The sequence below is a fragment of the Oncorhynchus mykiss genome, chromosome 8, assembly GCF_013265735.2.
Source record: "Oncorhynchus mykiss isolate Arlee chromosome 8, USDA_OmykA_1.1, whole genome shotgun sequence".
Taxonomy (NCBI): domain Eukaryota; kingdom Metazoa; phylum Chordata; class Actinopteri; order Salmoniformes; family Salmonidae; genus Oncorhynchus; species Oncorhynchus mykiss.
The window spans coordinates 87,685,519-87,701,829 of NC_048572.1; the positions used below are offsets into that span (position 1 = coordinate 87,685,519).

At 45.7% G+C, this 16,311-nt stretch overlaps 1 protein-coding gene across 2 annotated transcripts; it reads left to right on the top strand.

Moving 5' to 3' along the window:
• The first annotated feature begins 2,412 nt into the window (after window positions 1-2,412).
• On the top strand, window positions 2,413-6,225 carry LOC110512127 (zinc finger and BTB domain-containing protein 14). 2 transcript variants are annotated; one of them, XM_036986648.1, is made up of 2 exons: window positions 2,413-3,133; window positions 3,352-6,225. In XM_036986648.1, the coding sequence occupies exon 2, from the start codon at window positions 3,381-3,383 to the stop codon at window positions 4,539-4,541; it is 1,161 nt and encodes a 386-aa protein (XP_036842543.1). In that variant the 5' UTR covers window positions 2,413-3,133; window positions 3,352-3,380; the 3' UTR covers window positions 4,542-6,225. The 2 variants fall into 2 exon arrangements, with proteins under 2 accessions (XP_036842543.1, XP_036842544.1); XM_036986649.1 differs by having other exon boundaries at window positions 2,423-2,595.
• Window positions 6,226-16,311: the final 10,086 nt, after the last annotated feature.

Here is a 16,311-nt window from a genome sequence, read left to right on the forward strand (position 1 = left end):
GAATTAGTCATGTTGAAGGGGGGAATTAGTCATGTGGATTGGGGGAATTAGTCATGTTGAAGGGGGGAATTAGTCATGTGGATTGGGGGAATTAGTTATGTGGATTGGGGGAATTAGTCATGTTGAAGGGGGGAATTAGTCATGTGGATTGGGGGTATTAGTTATGTTGATGGGGGAATTAGTCATGTTGATGGGGGAATTAGTAATGTTGAAGGGGGGAATTAGTCATGTTGAAGGGGGGAATTAGTCATGTGGATTGGGGGAATGAGTTATGTTGATGGGGGAATTAGTCATGCTGATGGGGGAATTAGTCATGTTGAAGGGGGGAATTAGTCATGTGGATTGGGGGAATTAGTCATTTTGAAGGGGGGAATTAGTCATGTGGATTGGGGGAATTAGTCATGTTGATGGGGGAATTAGTCAATTAGTCGTGTTGATGGGGGAATTAGTCATGTTGAAGGGGGGAATTAGTCATGTGGATTGGGGAATTAGTCATGTTGAAGGGGGGAATTAGTCATGTTGAAGGGGGGAATTAGTCATGTGGATTGGGGGAATTAGTTATGTTGATGGGGGAATGAGTCATGTTGATGGGAATAATTAGTCATGTTGATGGGGATAATTAGTCATGTTGATGGGGATAATTAGTCATGTTGAAGGGGGGAATTAGTCATGTTGAAGAGGGGAATTAGTCATGTGGATAGGGAGAATTAGGCATGTGGATTGGTGGGAACTGAGTGATGTAGATAGGGGGGAGTCATGATGATTGGGTGTAATTAGTCATGTGGATTGGGGGAACTGAGTGATGTAGATAGGGGGGGGGTCATGATGATTGGGTGTAATTAGTCATGTGGATGGGGGGGAACCAAGTCATGTAGATGGGGGGGAAATTAGTCATGTAGAGGGAGGGGGGACTGAGTCATGTAGATGGGGGGGAACTGAGTCATGTAGAATGGGGGGGGGGGACTGAGTCATGTAGATGGGGGGGGCTGAGTCATGTAGATGGGGGGGAAATTAGTCATGTAGATGGAAGGGGGACTGAGTCATGTAGATGGGGGGAATTAGTTATGTTGATGGGGGACTGAGTCATGTTGATGGGGGAATGAGTCATGTTGATGGGAATAATTAGTAATGTTGATGGGGATAATTAGTCATGTTGATGGGGATAATTAGTCATGTTGAAGGGGGGAATTAGTCATGTTGAAGAGGGGAATTAGTCATGTGGATAGGGGGAATTAGGCATGTGGATTGGTGGGAACTGAGTGATGTAGATAGGGGGGAGTCATGATGATTGGGTGTAATTAGTCATGTGGATTGGGGGAACTGAGTGATGTAGATAGGGGGGGGTCATGATGATTGGGTGTAATTAGTCATGTGGATGGGGGGAACCGAGTCATGTAGATGGGGGGGAAATTAGTCATGTAGATGGAGGGGGGACTGAGTCATGTAGATGGGGGGGAACTGAGTCATGTAGAATGGGGGGGGGAACTGAGTCATGTAGATGGGGGGGGGACTGAGTCATGTAGATGGGGGGGAAATTAGGGGGACTGAGTCATGTAGATGGGGGGAATTAGTTATGTTGATGGGGGAATGAGTCATGTTGATGGGGGAATGAGTCATGTTGATGGGAATAATTAGTCATGTTGATGGGGATAATTAGTCATGTTGATGGGGATAATTAGTCATGTTGAAGGGGGGAATTAGTCATGTTGAAGAGGGGAATTAGTCATGTGGATAGGGGGAATTAGGCATGTGGATTGGTGGGAACTGAGTGATGTAGATAGGGGGGAGTCATGATGATTGGGTGTAATTAGTCATGTGGATTGGGGGAACTGAGTGATGTAGATAGGGGGGGGTCATGATGATTGGGTGTAATTAGTCATGTGGATGGGGGGAACCGAGTCATGTAGATGGGGGGGAAATTAGTCATGTAGATGGAGGGGGGACTGAGTCATGTAGATGGGGGGGAACTGAGTCATGTAGAATGGGGGGGGGGGACTGAGTCATGTAGATGGGGGGGACTGAGTCATGTAGATGGGGGGGAAATTAGTCATGTAGATGGAAGGGGGACTGAGTCATGTAGATGGGGGGGAACTGAGTCATGTAGAATGGGGGGGGGGGGAAACTGAGCCATGTAGAATGGGGGGGAACTGAGTCATGTAGATGGGGGGGAACTGAGTCATGTAGATGGGGGGGGACTGAGTCATGTAGAATGGGGGGGAACTAGTCATGTAGATGGGGGGGAAATTAGTCATGTAGATGGAGGGGGGGGTTATGAGCAGTTCAGAACCCAAGAAACATGATCAAGTTTACCAGAAGGCACTTGAAAGTTTACCCGTTTTTTGTTTTGTTTTTGGGGGTTGGGGGACTAATTTGGTTGATTTATGAGGGTCATATTTACATCCATTGTTAGAGTACAGTAGAGAGAACCTGCCTGTAATTCCCCTCCAGTCCTACAGAGGGCAGAAACACCAGCGTCACTTCCTCTGAGAGCTGACGGTCACAACAAGGTGGAGGAAGAGGCAGAGAGACCAGGGTTGTTGCGTCGTCTTCGACTGCAGCCTTGCGTGACAACACCAAACCGGATTCGTGTTTCTGGTATAGACATTTTTTCTTCTTCTTCTTCTCGAAGGGGACCAATCTTATATTTACACATTTCATCGACCAGTGTAAATGAACTGTTCTGTTTGGTGTTTTAACTTGGACAAAAGTTCAGGAAAACCTTCTAATGGAGGCTTGCTGGGCAAAATGGCTGGGCTCTCTGAAATGTGAAACGTACACGGGTCAGCAGTGGTAGCAGAAATAACTGGCTACGAAAGGGCGTTTTTATAATTCCTTATAACTCGCAGAAATACCGTTTATTTTCACCGCTGGGTACAAAACAGTTTTGTATCCATATGCGTTGGGATTTCATTTTATTGCGGATACCTGCATTTTTTTTTTCGACAGTTCCGTGTTGTTTTTATTTTCCTTCCCCCAAAAGCCGATTGCTGCTTGACTGATTTGGCATTGTTACTGCGGTCTGTTATTGTCTCGTCGTCAGCTGTGGATACTCTCACTGTTGGATGGGAACCGACGAACAACAATATATATACGAAGCAACAGCCGACCGAACACATTTCAGAAGTTTGCTTTGGTGTGACAATTATATTTATATATATATATTTGATCGATACCGATGTGTATACTGTGTACTAACTAATCTACATTAATTCGTAACACTCGGCTATTATTGATATTCGACACGCCAATTAAATTAAAACTCGAAACCTTTTTTATATTTACCAAAAACTATTATAAAACAGACACTTTTTTTTCAGTTACCATTGGACACGGCATTTGTTTTTTTTGCAGGTAAATACCATCTAAATAAACCTGCAATCATGGGTGAATTCCTGAAATACATCGACTACGATCACAAGACCAGTTTCCTGAAGATGTTGAACCAGCAGAGGATGGAAGGGGACCACTGTGACGTTGTGGTTGTGGTGGAAAACGTTGAGTTCAGAGCTCACCGTTGTGTCCTGGCCGCCTGCAGCATCTACTTCAAGAAGCTGTTTAAAAAACAGAACGAGGTGGACAACTCCATCGTGGAGCTCGACTTCATCCGTTCAGACATCTTCGAGGAGGTCCTCAATTACATGTACACCGCCAGGCTCGCGGTCCGCAAAAAGGACATCAACCTCATGATGTCATCCGGACAGGTCCTGGGGATCACGTTCCTCGACAACCTGTGTTCGCAGAAACGTGAGCCCAACATGAAGCTGAGTCGTGAGAACCAGGCGCCAGGCGACGGTATGAGAGCCCAGGACGCCATCCTCAAAGAGCTGGCTATGGAGGAGGTGAGGAAGAACAGCTTCTACGATGGAGGGATGGAGGCCATGGGCTCCGGGGGGCCTCACGGGGTCCCTCCTCACTTCGGCGGGAACATGTCTAAAGACCCCCACAGCGCCCACGGCTGGACCTCCTCGTCCTCCTCCTCCAGCGATATGAAGCTTGACTACCTGCTGTACGGCCACCGCTCTGACGGCATCCACCCGGGAATGAAACCAGGCGGAGACGGCCCCAAGAAAGACAAGTCCCACCTGGCCCACCGTCCGTTCGCTTGCGAGGTGTGCCCCAAAACCTTTACCACCCAGGCCCACCTCAAAGAGCACCTGAAGATCCACACGGGCTTTAAACCGCACCGCTGCCTGGTCTGTGGCAAGGCGTTCATACGAGGGCCCGACTTAAAGCGGCACGAGAGGGTCCACAGCAACGAGAGACCCTTCGGATGCCAGATGTGTGAAAAGGCCTTCAAGCACAAGTCCCACCTGCGAGACCACGAGCGGCAGCACCGAGGGGAGAGGCCCTTCAACTGCGGCTCCTGTGACAAGGCGTTCATCAAAGCATCGGACCTGAAGCGCCACTGGAACACGATGCACAGCCAGCGCAGAACGCTGTCCCCCGCCGCCGCCGCCACCGCCGCCCCGGGCGGCATCCAGGGAGATGCCGACACGCAGAGCCAGAGGGACTGGAAGCTAGAGGCTGGGCCACATTCGTAAGGACGGACTGTTACACAGACACACACACACACACACACACCATGCGTATATAGTGACAGACACACACACATACATGCACTAACACTCATGAATACACATGTGCACACACACACACACAAGCATCCATAAACACATGAATACTGGCCCTGTGATATGTACTGAGGTGTAACAATGAGAAGATGGTGGGATCATACCGTGTCCATTACTGTAATGACATAATGGGCATGTAGTAAATATGATCCTATTGAATTGTATTTTATTGAATTGTTTAGGTTTTTTGTTTTTTCCCCACTTCATGTAGAAAAATAATAATAATAATAATAATGTTTAGGCTACTATCTACTACGACGACCATTAATGTATATTTTTCACATTTAAAAAAAAAAAAAAAAAAACATTTGTTGCTATTTAGACAGACAGGGTTCTTCTTATTATAACTTCTTATTATAACTTTTATTTATTTTACTTTATTGAATATCAGTAACATTTAAGTGTTTTTTTTTTGTTGTTTAACCTTACTGTATTTTAAGACAACAACAACAACAAAAATTGTGATTCTCTGCATAACATTTTTGTTGTGTATATCTTTTTACATGTGGATCTTAAAATGGCTGTTTTTATTGTAATGATTGGTTGATGTTACACTGTAGGAGTCACCATTCTGCTTTTCATACATACAGGTTATACCAAAGTCTTGGGCCTTCGATAAGACAGCCGGGGTAACAGGTTAATACCATGTCGGTTCTGGAAATAAACCAACATTCCAAGTCAAAATTTCCATCCTCATTTTGGGGAAAATACAAATGGTGGAAAATTGGGAATTATTGGAATTTTCAGTTTGCTTGCGGAATTGGAATGGATTTGACCCCTGACCTTTGACAAGCAGTCTGAAGGAGGGCTGTTCATTGTCTGTTCAGCCCAAGCGGCATGAGTCCGACAAGATTTACTGTTATACAGTGTCACTAGCCGATCAGAGCGAGATACCACATCTGTATCAGTAGCCTATCAGTGAGAGATACCACATCTGTATCAGTAGCCTATCAGAGAGAGATACCACATCTGTATCACTAGCCTGTCATCAGAGAGAGATACCACATCTGTATCACTAGCCTGTCATCAGTGAGAGATACCACATCTGTATCACTAGCCTGTCATCAGAGAGAGATACCACATCTGTATCAGTAGCCTATCATCAGAGAGAGATACCACATCTGTATCACTAGCCTGTCATCAGAGAGAGATACCACATCTGTATCACTAGCCTGTCATCAGAGAGAGATACCACATCTGTATCACTAGCCTGTCATCAGAGAGAGATACCACATCTGTATCAGTAGCCTGTCATCAGAGAGAGATACCACATCTGTAGCTACCGTCAGAGAGCGATCGATACACCACGTCTGTATATACTGTAGCTTGACTAGTTGCACAATTAAAATATTTAGGACACACAATTATGATATATGCACATATAAACGTTGTTCTCTTACACTTTGAAAATAAACCAACATTTGATGAATAGATTTTTTTTTTGGGGGGGGGATCATTGTTATGATCTGATTTCTTTTGTTAGTACATGTTTTTGTTTGTACATGTTTTTTCATGAGGGCGTTCCTTTAGTATATGGTAATAGTTATGACTGTAACGATGTATATTTGTGTTAATACACACACATTCTATAGCAGTTACGGAATTCTTTTCTGGTGTCTGATTCAATTACAGTAACTTTGGATAATATTAGTTCAGGGAGATTTAGGGCAACGTCCCGAATCTGGTGCCATTTGAGACGTACACAGAGACTAAATCAGATTTATTTATATAGCCCTTCGTACATCAGCTGATATCTCAAAGTGCTGTACAGAAACCCAGCCTAAAACCCTCAAACAGCAAGCAATGCAGGTGTAGAAGCACGGTGGCTAGGAAAAAACTCCCTGGAAAGGCCAAAACCTAGGAAGAAACCTAGAGAGGAACCAGGCTATGTGGGGTGGCCAGTCCTCTTCTGGCTGTACCAGGTAGAGAGGAACCAGGCTATGTGGGGTGGACAGTCCTCTTCTGGCTGTACCAGGTAGAGAGGAACCAGGCTATGTGGGGTGGCCAGTCCTCTTCTGGCTGTGCCGGGAAGAGGACTACAGTGTTAATTTATCCCAAACCAGAACCGTGTGTCCAGAGGGTTTCGTGACATCCAGAGCCCAATTTTCATTCTCCTCCCCTCCCTCTCGCTCTCTTTCCTCCTCCTCCTCTCTTTCTCTTCTCACGGAAGCATGCAGTCGTTCACAGCACGCGACCCCATCAAGGATTTTAAACAATGTGTATTGGAGGATATTTCCTCACCAATCCAATGCTTTTAAATCCTTGTCGAGGAGGAGAATAGGAATTGGGTTCTGGGAAGCGCATTTAGAGCAAATATTATATCCTTTTGTAAACATACAAAGACCTGGACTTACTTGTTGTTGCTCTGGTATAGTAAAACGTATAATTTTGCCCCCATATTAACATTTTATTAAGCAAATATCTTAATTTATTTTAATAACATTTATTAATATTAATTTCACCTGAATGCACTGGAGAACAATTCAGAGTAATTCAGGAACAGAGATAGTTAACACCCCCTAATATACTGATTAAAAAAATATGAATGTAACATATCAAGTTATGATTTCATGAGCTGAAGTAAATTATCCCAGAAATTTGCCGGACACACAAAAAAGTATTTCGCTCAAATGTTGTGCCAAGTCCCTGTTAGTGAGCATTTCTCCTTTGCCAAGATAATCCATCCACTTGACAGGTGTGACATATCAAGAAGCCGATTAAACAGCATGATCATTACACAGGTGCACCTTGTGCTGGGGACAATAAAAGGCCACTCTACAATGTGCAGTTTTGTCTCACACAACACAATGCCACAGATGGCTCGTGCAATTGGCATGCTGACTGCAGGAATGTCCACCACAGCTGTTGCAATATAATTTAATGTTCAATTTACCATAAGCCTCCTTCAACGTCGTTTCAGAGAATTTTGCAGAACGTCCAACCGGCCTCACAACCGCAGACCACTTGTAACCACGGCAGCCCAGGACCTCGGCATCGGGCTTCTTCACCTGCGGGATTGTCTGAGACCAGCCACCCAGACAGCTGATGAAAATGTGTTTTATTTCTGTCCTGTGAGTGCAACTACCACATAGTTTAGAGGGAGCTACTACCACATAGCCTATAGGGAAAGGATCTACTACCACTTAGTTCAGAGGGAGCTAAAACCAACTAGCTATGAGGGAAAGGATATACTACAATCTAGTTTATAGGGAGCTACTACCACCTAGCTTAGAGGGAGCTACTACCACTTAGCTTGGAGAGAGCTACTACCACCTAGCTTAGAGGGAGCTACTACCACTTAGCTTGGAGGGAGCTACTACCACTTAGCTTGGAGGGAGCTACTACCACCTAGCTTATAGGGAGCTACTACCACCCAGTTTATAGGGAGCTACTAACACCTAGTTTATAGGGAGCTAATACCACCTAGCTTAGAGGGAAAGGAGCTACTACCACCTAGTTTAGAGAGAAAGGAGCTACTACCACCTAGCTTAAAGGGAAAGGAGCTACTACCACCTAGCTTAGAGAGAAAGGAGCTACTACCACCTAGCTTAGAGAGAAAGGAGCTACTACCACCTACCTTACAGGGAAAGGAAACACTACCACATAACTTAAATGGAGCTATTACCACCTAGCTTATAGGGAGATACTAACACCTAGTTTATAGGAAGCTAATACCACCTAGTTTATAGGAAGCTAATACCACCTAGTTTATAGGAAGCTAATACCACCTAGTTTATAGGAAGCTAATACCACCTATCTTATAGGGAGGTACTATCAACTAGATTATAGGGAAAGGAGCTACTACCACCTAGTTTAAAGGGAGCTACTACCACCTAGTTTATAGGGAGCTACTACCACCTAGTTTATAGGGAGCTACTACCACCTAGTTTATAGGGAGCTAATACCACCTAGTTTATGGGGAGGTACTATCACCTAGCTTATAGGGAGCTACTACCACATAGCCTAAAGGGAAAGGATCTACTACAACCTAGCTTAGAGGGAGCTACTACCACCTAGTTTATAGGGAGCTACTACCACTTAGTTTATAGGGAGCTACTACCACCTAGTTCAGAGGGAGCTACTACCACCTAGCTTAGAGGGAGCTACTACCACCCAGTTTATAGGGAGCTACTAACACCTAGTTTATAGGGAGCTAATACCATCTAGCTTAGAGGGAAAGGAGCTACTACCACCTAGCTTAGAGAGAAAGGAGCTACTACCACCAAGCTTAGAGAGAAAGGAGCTACTACCACCTAGCTTAAAGGGAAAGGAGCTACTACCACCTAGCTTATAAGGAGCTAATACCAGCTAGCATAGAGGGAGCTACTACCACCTAGTTTAGAGGGATAGGGAGCTACTACCACCTAGCTTAAAGGGAAATGAGCTACTACCACCTAGCTTAGAGAGAAAGGAGCTACTACCACCTAGCTTAGAGAGAAAGGAGCTACTACCACCTACCTTACAGGGAAAGGAAACACTACCACATAACTTAAATGGAGCTATTACCACCTAGTTTATAGGGAGATACTAACACCTAGTTTATAGGAAGCTAATACCACCTAGTTTATAGGAAGCTAATACCACCTAGTTTATAGGAAGCTAATACCACCTAGTTTATAGGAAGCTAATACCACCTATCTTATAGGGAGGTACTATCAACTAGATTATAGGGAAAGGAGCTACTACCACCTAGTTTAAAGGGAGCTACTACCACCTAGTTTATAGGGAGCTACTACCACCTAGTTTATAGGGAGCTAATACCACCTAGTTTATAGGGAGCTACTACCACCTAGTTTATAGGGAGCTACTACCACCTAGTTTATAGGGAGCTACTACCACCTAGTTTATAGGGAGCTAATACCACCTAGTTTATGGGGAGGTACTATCACCTAGCTTATAGGGAGCTACTACCACATAGCCTAAAGGGAAAGGATCTACTACAACCTAGCTTAGAGGGAGCTACTACCACTTAGTTTAGAGGGAGCTAACACCAACTAGCTATGAGGGAAAATATATACTACAACCTAGTTTATAGGGAGCTAGTGTAACCGATGTGAAATGGCTAGCTAGTTAGCGGTGGTGCGCACTAATAGCGTTTCAATCGGTGACGTCACTTGCTCTGCGACCTTGAAGTAGTGGTTCCCCCCGCGGCTTTTGTGGAGCGATGGGTAACGATGCTTCGTGGGTGACTGTTGTTGATGTGTGCAGAGGGTCCCTGGTTCGGGCGAGTGGACGGTCTAAAGTTATACTGTTACACTACTACCACCTAGCTTAGAGGGAGCTAATACTACCTAGCTAAGAGGGAGCTAATACTACCTAGCTAAGAGGGAGCTAATACCACTTAGTTTAGAGGGAGCTAATACTACCTAGCTAAGAGGGAGCTAATACTACCTAGCTAAGAGGGAGCTAATACTAGCTAAGAGGGAGCTAATACCACCTATCTTAGAGAGAAAGGGACAGCTTCCACCTAGTTTACAGGGAAAGGAGCTACTAACACCTAGCTTAGAGGCAGCTAATACCACCTAGCGTAGAGGGAGCTACTACCACCTAGCTTAGAGGGAGCTACTACCACCTAGGTTAGAGGGAGCTACTACCACCTAGGTTAGAGGGAGCTACTACCACCTAGGTTAGAGGGAGCTACTACCACCTAGTTTAGAGGGAGCTACTACCACCTAGGTTGGAGGGAGCTACTACCACCTAGGTTAGAGGGAGCTACTACCACCTAGGTTAGAGGGAGCTACTACCACCTAGTTTATAGAGAACTACTACCAACGACCTTATAATAAGCTACTACCACCTAGCTTAGAGAGAAAGGAGCTACTACCACCAAGCTTGGAGAGAAAGGAGCTACTACCACCAAGCTTAGAGAGATAGGAGCTACTACCACCTAGCTTATAGGGAGCTACTACCACCTAACATAGGGAGCTACTACCACCTAGCTTTTGGGGAAAGGAGCTACTGCCACCTAGCTTAAAGTGAAAGGAGCTACTACCACCCAGCTTTAGGGAAAGGAGCTACTACCACTTAGCTTAAAGGGAAAGGAGCTACTACCACCTAGCTTAAAGGGAAAGGAGCTACTACCACCTAACATAGGGAGCTACTTCCACCTAGCTTAGAGGTAGCTACCACCACCTAGTTTATATAGAGCTACTACCACCTAGCTTAGATTGAGCTACTACCACATAGCTTATATGGAGCTAATACCACCTAGCTTATATGGAGCTAACACCACCTAGCTTATATAGAGCTAATTCCACCTAGCTTGGAGGGAGCTACTACCACCTAGCTTAGAGGGATCTACTACCACCTAGCTTGGAGGGAGCTACTACCACCTAGCTTGGAGGGAGCTACTACCACCTAGCTTAGAGTGAGTTACTACCACCTAGCTTGGAGGGAGCTACTACCACCTAGCTTATATAGAGCTAATACCACCTAGCTTGGAGGGAGCTAATACCACCTAGCTTGGAGGGAGCTACTACCACCTAGTTTAGAGGGAGCTACTACCATCTAGCTTGGAGGGAGCAATTACCACCTAGCTTATATAGAGCTACTACCACCTAGCTTAGAGGGAGCTACTACCACCTAGCTTGGAGGGAGCTACTACCACCTAGCTTAGAGGGAGCTACTACCACCTAGGTTAGAGGGAAAGGAGCTACTACCACCAAGCTTAGAGAGAAAGGAGCTACTACCACCAAGCTTAGAGAGAAAGGAGCTACTACCACCAAGCTTAGAGAGATAGGAGCTACTACCACCTAACATAGGGAGCTTTTGGGGAAAGGGAACATAGGGAGCTTTTGGGGAAAGGAGCTACTGCCACCTAGCTGAAAGTGAAAGGAGCTACTACCACCTAGCTTAGAGTGAGTTACTACCACCTAGCTTGGAGGGAGCTACTACCACCTAGCTTATATAGAGCTAATACCACCTAGCTTGGAGGGAGCTAATACCACCTAGCTTGGAGGGAGCTACTACAACCTAGCTTATATAGAGCTAATACCACCTAGCTTGGAGGGAGCTAATACCACCTAGTTTAGAGGGAGCTACTACCATCTAGCTTGGAGGGAGCAATTACCACCTAGCTTATATAAAGGTACTACCACCTAGCTTAGAGGGAGCTACTACCACCTAGCTTGGAGGGAGCTACTACCACCTAGCTTAGAGGGAGCTACTACCACCTAGGTTAGAGGGAGCTACTACCACCTAGTTTATAGAGAACTACTACCAACGACCTTGTAATAACCTACTACCACCTAGCTTAGAGAGAAAGGAGCTACTACCACCAAGCTTAGAGAGAAAGGAGCTACTACCACCAAGCTTAGAGAGAAAGGAGCTACTACCACCAAGCTTAGAGAGATAGGAGCTACTACCACCTAGCTTATAGGGAGCTACTACCACCTAACATAGGGAGCTACTACCACCTAGCTTTTGGGGAAAGGAGCTACTGCCGCCTAGCTTAAAGTGAAAGGAGCTACTACCACCCAGCTTTAGGGAAAGGAGCTACTACCACCTAGCTTGGAGGGAGCTACTACCACCTAGCTTAAAGGGAAAGGAGCTACTACCGCCTAGCTTTTAGGGAAAGAAGCTACTACCACCTAGCTTAAAGGGAAAGGAGCTACTACCACCAAGCTTTAGGGAAAGGAGCTACTACCACCTAGCTTAAAGGGAAAGGAGCTGCTATCACCTAGTTTATAGAGAGAAAGGACCTGCTACAACCTAGCTTATACCAGGTTATACTCTAATACCATCTAACTTAGAGGGAGCTACTAACACCTAGCTTAGTTGGAGCTCCTACCACCTACCTTAGAGGGAGCTACTACCACCTAGCTTAGAGGGAGCTACTACCACCTAGCTTAGAGGGAGCTACTACCACCTAACTTAGAGGGAGCTCCTACCACCTACCTTAGAGGGAGCTCCTACCACCTACCTTACAGGGAGCTACTACCACCTAGCTTAGAGGGAGCTACTACCACCTAGCTTAGAGGGAGCTCCTACCACCTACCTTAGAGGGAGCTACTACCACCTAGCTTAGAGGGAGCTACTACCACCTAGCTTGGAGGGAGCTAATACCACCTAGCTTGGAGGGAGCTACTACCACCTAGCTTGGAGGGAGCTACTACAACCTAGCTTAGAGTGAGTTACTACCACCTAGCTTGGAGGGAGCTAATACCACCTAGCTTGGAGGGAGCTAATACCACCTAGCTTGGAGGGAGCTACTACCACCTAGTTTAGAGGGAGCTACTACCACCTAGCTTGGAGGGAGCTAATACCACCTAGCTTGGAGGGAGCTACTACCACCTAGCTTGGAGGGAGCTACTACCACCTAGCTTGGAGGGAGCTACTACCACCTAGCTTATATAGAGCTAATACCACCTAGCTTGGAGGGAGCTACTACCACCTAGCTTAGAGGGAGCTACTACCACCTAGCTTAGAGGGAGCTCCTACCACCTACCTTAGAGGGAGCTCCTACCACCTACCTTACAGGGAGCTACTACCACCTAGCTTAGAGGGAGCTACTACCACCTAGCTTAGAGGGAGCTCCTACCACCTACCTTAGAGGGAGCTACTACCACCTAGCTTAGAGGGAGCTACTACCACCTAGCTTGGAGGGAGCTAATACCACCTAGCTTGGAGGGAGCTACTACCACCTAGCTTGGAGGGAGCTACTACAACCTAGCTTAGAGTGAGTTACTACCACCTAGCTTGGAGGGAGCTAATACCACCTAGCTTGGAGGGAGCTAATACCACCTAGCTTGGAGGGAGCTACTACCACCTAGTTTAGAGGGAGCTACTACCACCTAGCTTGGAGGGAGCTAATACCACCTAGCTTGGAGGGAGCTACTACCACCTAGCTTGGAGGGAGCTACTACCACCTAGCTTGGAGGGAGCTACTACCACCTAGCTTATATAGAGCTAATACCACCTAGCTTGGAGGGAGCTAATACCACCTAGCTTGGAGGGAGCTACTACCACCTAGTTTAGAGGGAGCTACTACCATCTAGCTTGGAGGGAGCAATTACCACCTAGCTTATATAGAGCTACTACCACCTAGTTTATAGGGAGCTAATACCACCTAGCTTAGAGGGAGCTACTACCACCTAGCTTAGAGGGATCTACTACCACCTAGCTTAGAGGGAGCTACTACCACCTAGCTTGGAGGGAGCTACTACCACCTAGTTTCGAAGGAGCTAATTCCACCTAGTTTAGAGGGAGCTGATCTACTACCACCTAGCTTAGAGGGAGCTACTACCACCTAGCTTAGAGGGAGCTACTACCACCTTGTTTATCTGGAGCTACTACCACCTAGCTTAGAGGGAGCTACTACCACCTAGTTTAGAGGGAGCCAATACCACCTAGTTTAGAGGGAGCGGAGCTACTACCACCTAGTTTATCTGGAGCTACTACCACCTAGCTTAGAGGGCGCTACCACCACCTAGTTTATATAGAGCTAATACCACCTAGTAGCTCCCTCCAAGCTAGGTGGTATTAGCTCCCTCCAACTTAGGTGGTAGTAGCTCTATATAAGCTAGGTGGTAATTGCTTGGAGGGAGCAATTACCACCTAGCTTATATAGAGCTACTACCACCTAGTTTGGAGGGAGCTAATACCACCTAGCTTTGAGGGAGCTACTACCACCTAGTTTAGAGGGAGCTACTACCACCTAGCTTGGAGGGAGCAATTACCACCTAGCTTAGAGGGAGCTACTACCACATAGCTTGGAGGGAGCTAATACCACCTAGCTTGGAGGGAGCTACTACCACCTAGTTTAGAGGGAGCTACTACCACCTAGCTTATATAGAGCTACTACCACCTAGCTTGAGGGAGCGGAGCTTCTACCACCTAGTTTAGAGGGAGCTAATACCACCTACCTTATATAGAGCTACTACCACCTAGCATAGAGGGAGCTAAATCCACCTAGCTTAGAGGGAGCTACTACCACCTAGTTTCGAGGGAGCTAATTCCACCTAGTTCAGAGGGAGCTGAGCTACTACCACCTAGCTTAGAGGGAGCTACTACCACCTTGTTTAGAGGGAGCTAATACCACCTAGCTTAGAGAGAGCTGAGCTACTACCACCTAGCTTAGAGGGAGCTACTACCACCTTGTTTATCTGGAGCTACTACCACCTAGCTTAGAGGGAGCTACTACCACCTAGTTTAGAGGGAGCTAATACCACCTAGCTTAGAGAGAGCTACTACCACCTAGTTTAGAGGGAGCCAATACCACCTAGTTTAGAGGGAGCGGAGCTACTACCACCTAGTTTATCTGGAGCTAATACCACCTAGCTTGGAGGGATCAATTACCACCTAGCTTATATAGAGCTACTACCACCTAGTTTATAGGGAGCTACTACCACCTAGCTTGGAGGGAGCTACTACAACCTAGCTTATATAGAGCTAATACCACCAAGCTTGGAGGGAACTACTACCACCTAGCTTAGAGGGAGCTACTACCACCTAGTTTAGAGGGGACTACTACCACCTAGTTTAGAGGGAGCTAATACCACCTAGCTTAGAGAGAGCTACTACCACCTAGTTTAGAGGGAGCCAATACCACCTAGTTTAGAGGGAGCGGAGCTACTACCACCTAGTTTATCTGGAGCTAATACCACCTAGCTTGGAGGGAGCTAATACCACCTAGCTTGGAGGGAGCTACTACCACCTAGCTTGGAGGGATCAATTACCACCTAGCTTATATAGAGCTACTACCACCTAGTTTATAGGGAGCTACTACCACCTAGCTTGGAGGGAGCTACTACCACCTAGCTTATATAGAGCTAATACCACCAAGCTTGGAGGGAACTAATACCACCTATCTTAGAGGGAGCTACTACCACCTAGTTTAGAGGGGATTACTACCACCTAGCTTAGAGGGAGCTACTACCACCTAGCTAAGATGGAGCTACTAATGTTATGCTTTTTCCTTTCCACTTATTCCTGCAAGTTCCTAGTCTACTCTTTCTAACACTAGATGGTGCCCTGCTCACAGATTGAGATTCCCTACTCTCTCCGTTCCTCTCTCTGTTTATATAAATTGTTGATCTCTCTCTCTCTCTCTCTCTCTCTCTCTCTCTCTGTTTATATACGTTTTTGATCTCTCTCTCTCTCCCTTTCTCACTTTCTCTCTCTCTCTCTATGTTTATATAAGTTGTAGATCTCTCCCTCTCTATCTCTCTCTCCCTTTCTCTCTCACTTTCTCTCTCCCTCTCTCTGTTTATATGAGTTGTAGTTGTTGATCCCCCCTCTCTCTCTCTCTCTCTCTCTGTCTGTCTCTCCCTCTCTCTCTCTCTGTCTCTCTCTCTCCTCTCTCTCTCTCTCTCTCTCTCTCTCTGTCTATATAAGTGGTTGATCTCTCAATTCAATTCAATTCAAGGGGCTTTTTTTCTTTCTTCTATATACCTATCTATCTATCTACTGTAATTCAATTCAAGGGCTTTATTGGCATGGGAAACATGTGTTAACATTGCCAAAGCAAGTGAAGTAGATAATATACAAAAGTGAAATAAACAATAATAATTAACAGTAACCAAAAATGAACAGTAAACATTACACACACAGAAATTTCAAAACAATAAAGACATTACAAATGTCATATTATATACAGTGTTGTAACAATGTACAAATGGTTAAAGTACAAAAGGGAAAATAAATCAACATAAATTTGGGTGGTATTTACAATGGTGTTTGT

What these genes read in the sequence shown, in the direction of transcription:
- LOC110512127 (XM_036986648.1), top strand. Translation starts at nt 3,381, where the DNA reads ATGGGTGAATTCCTGAAATACATCGACTACGATCACAAGACCAGTTTC.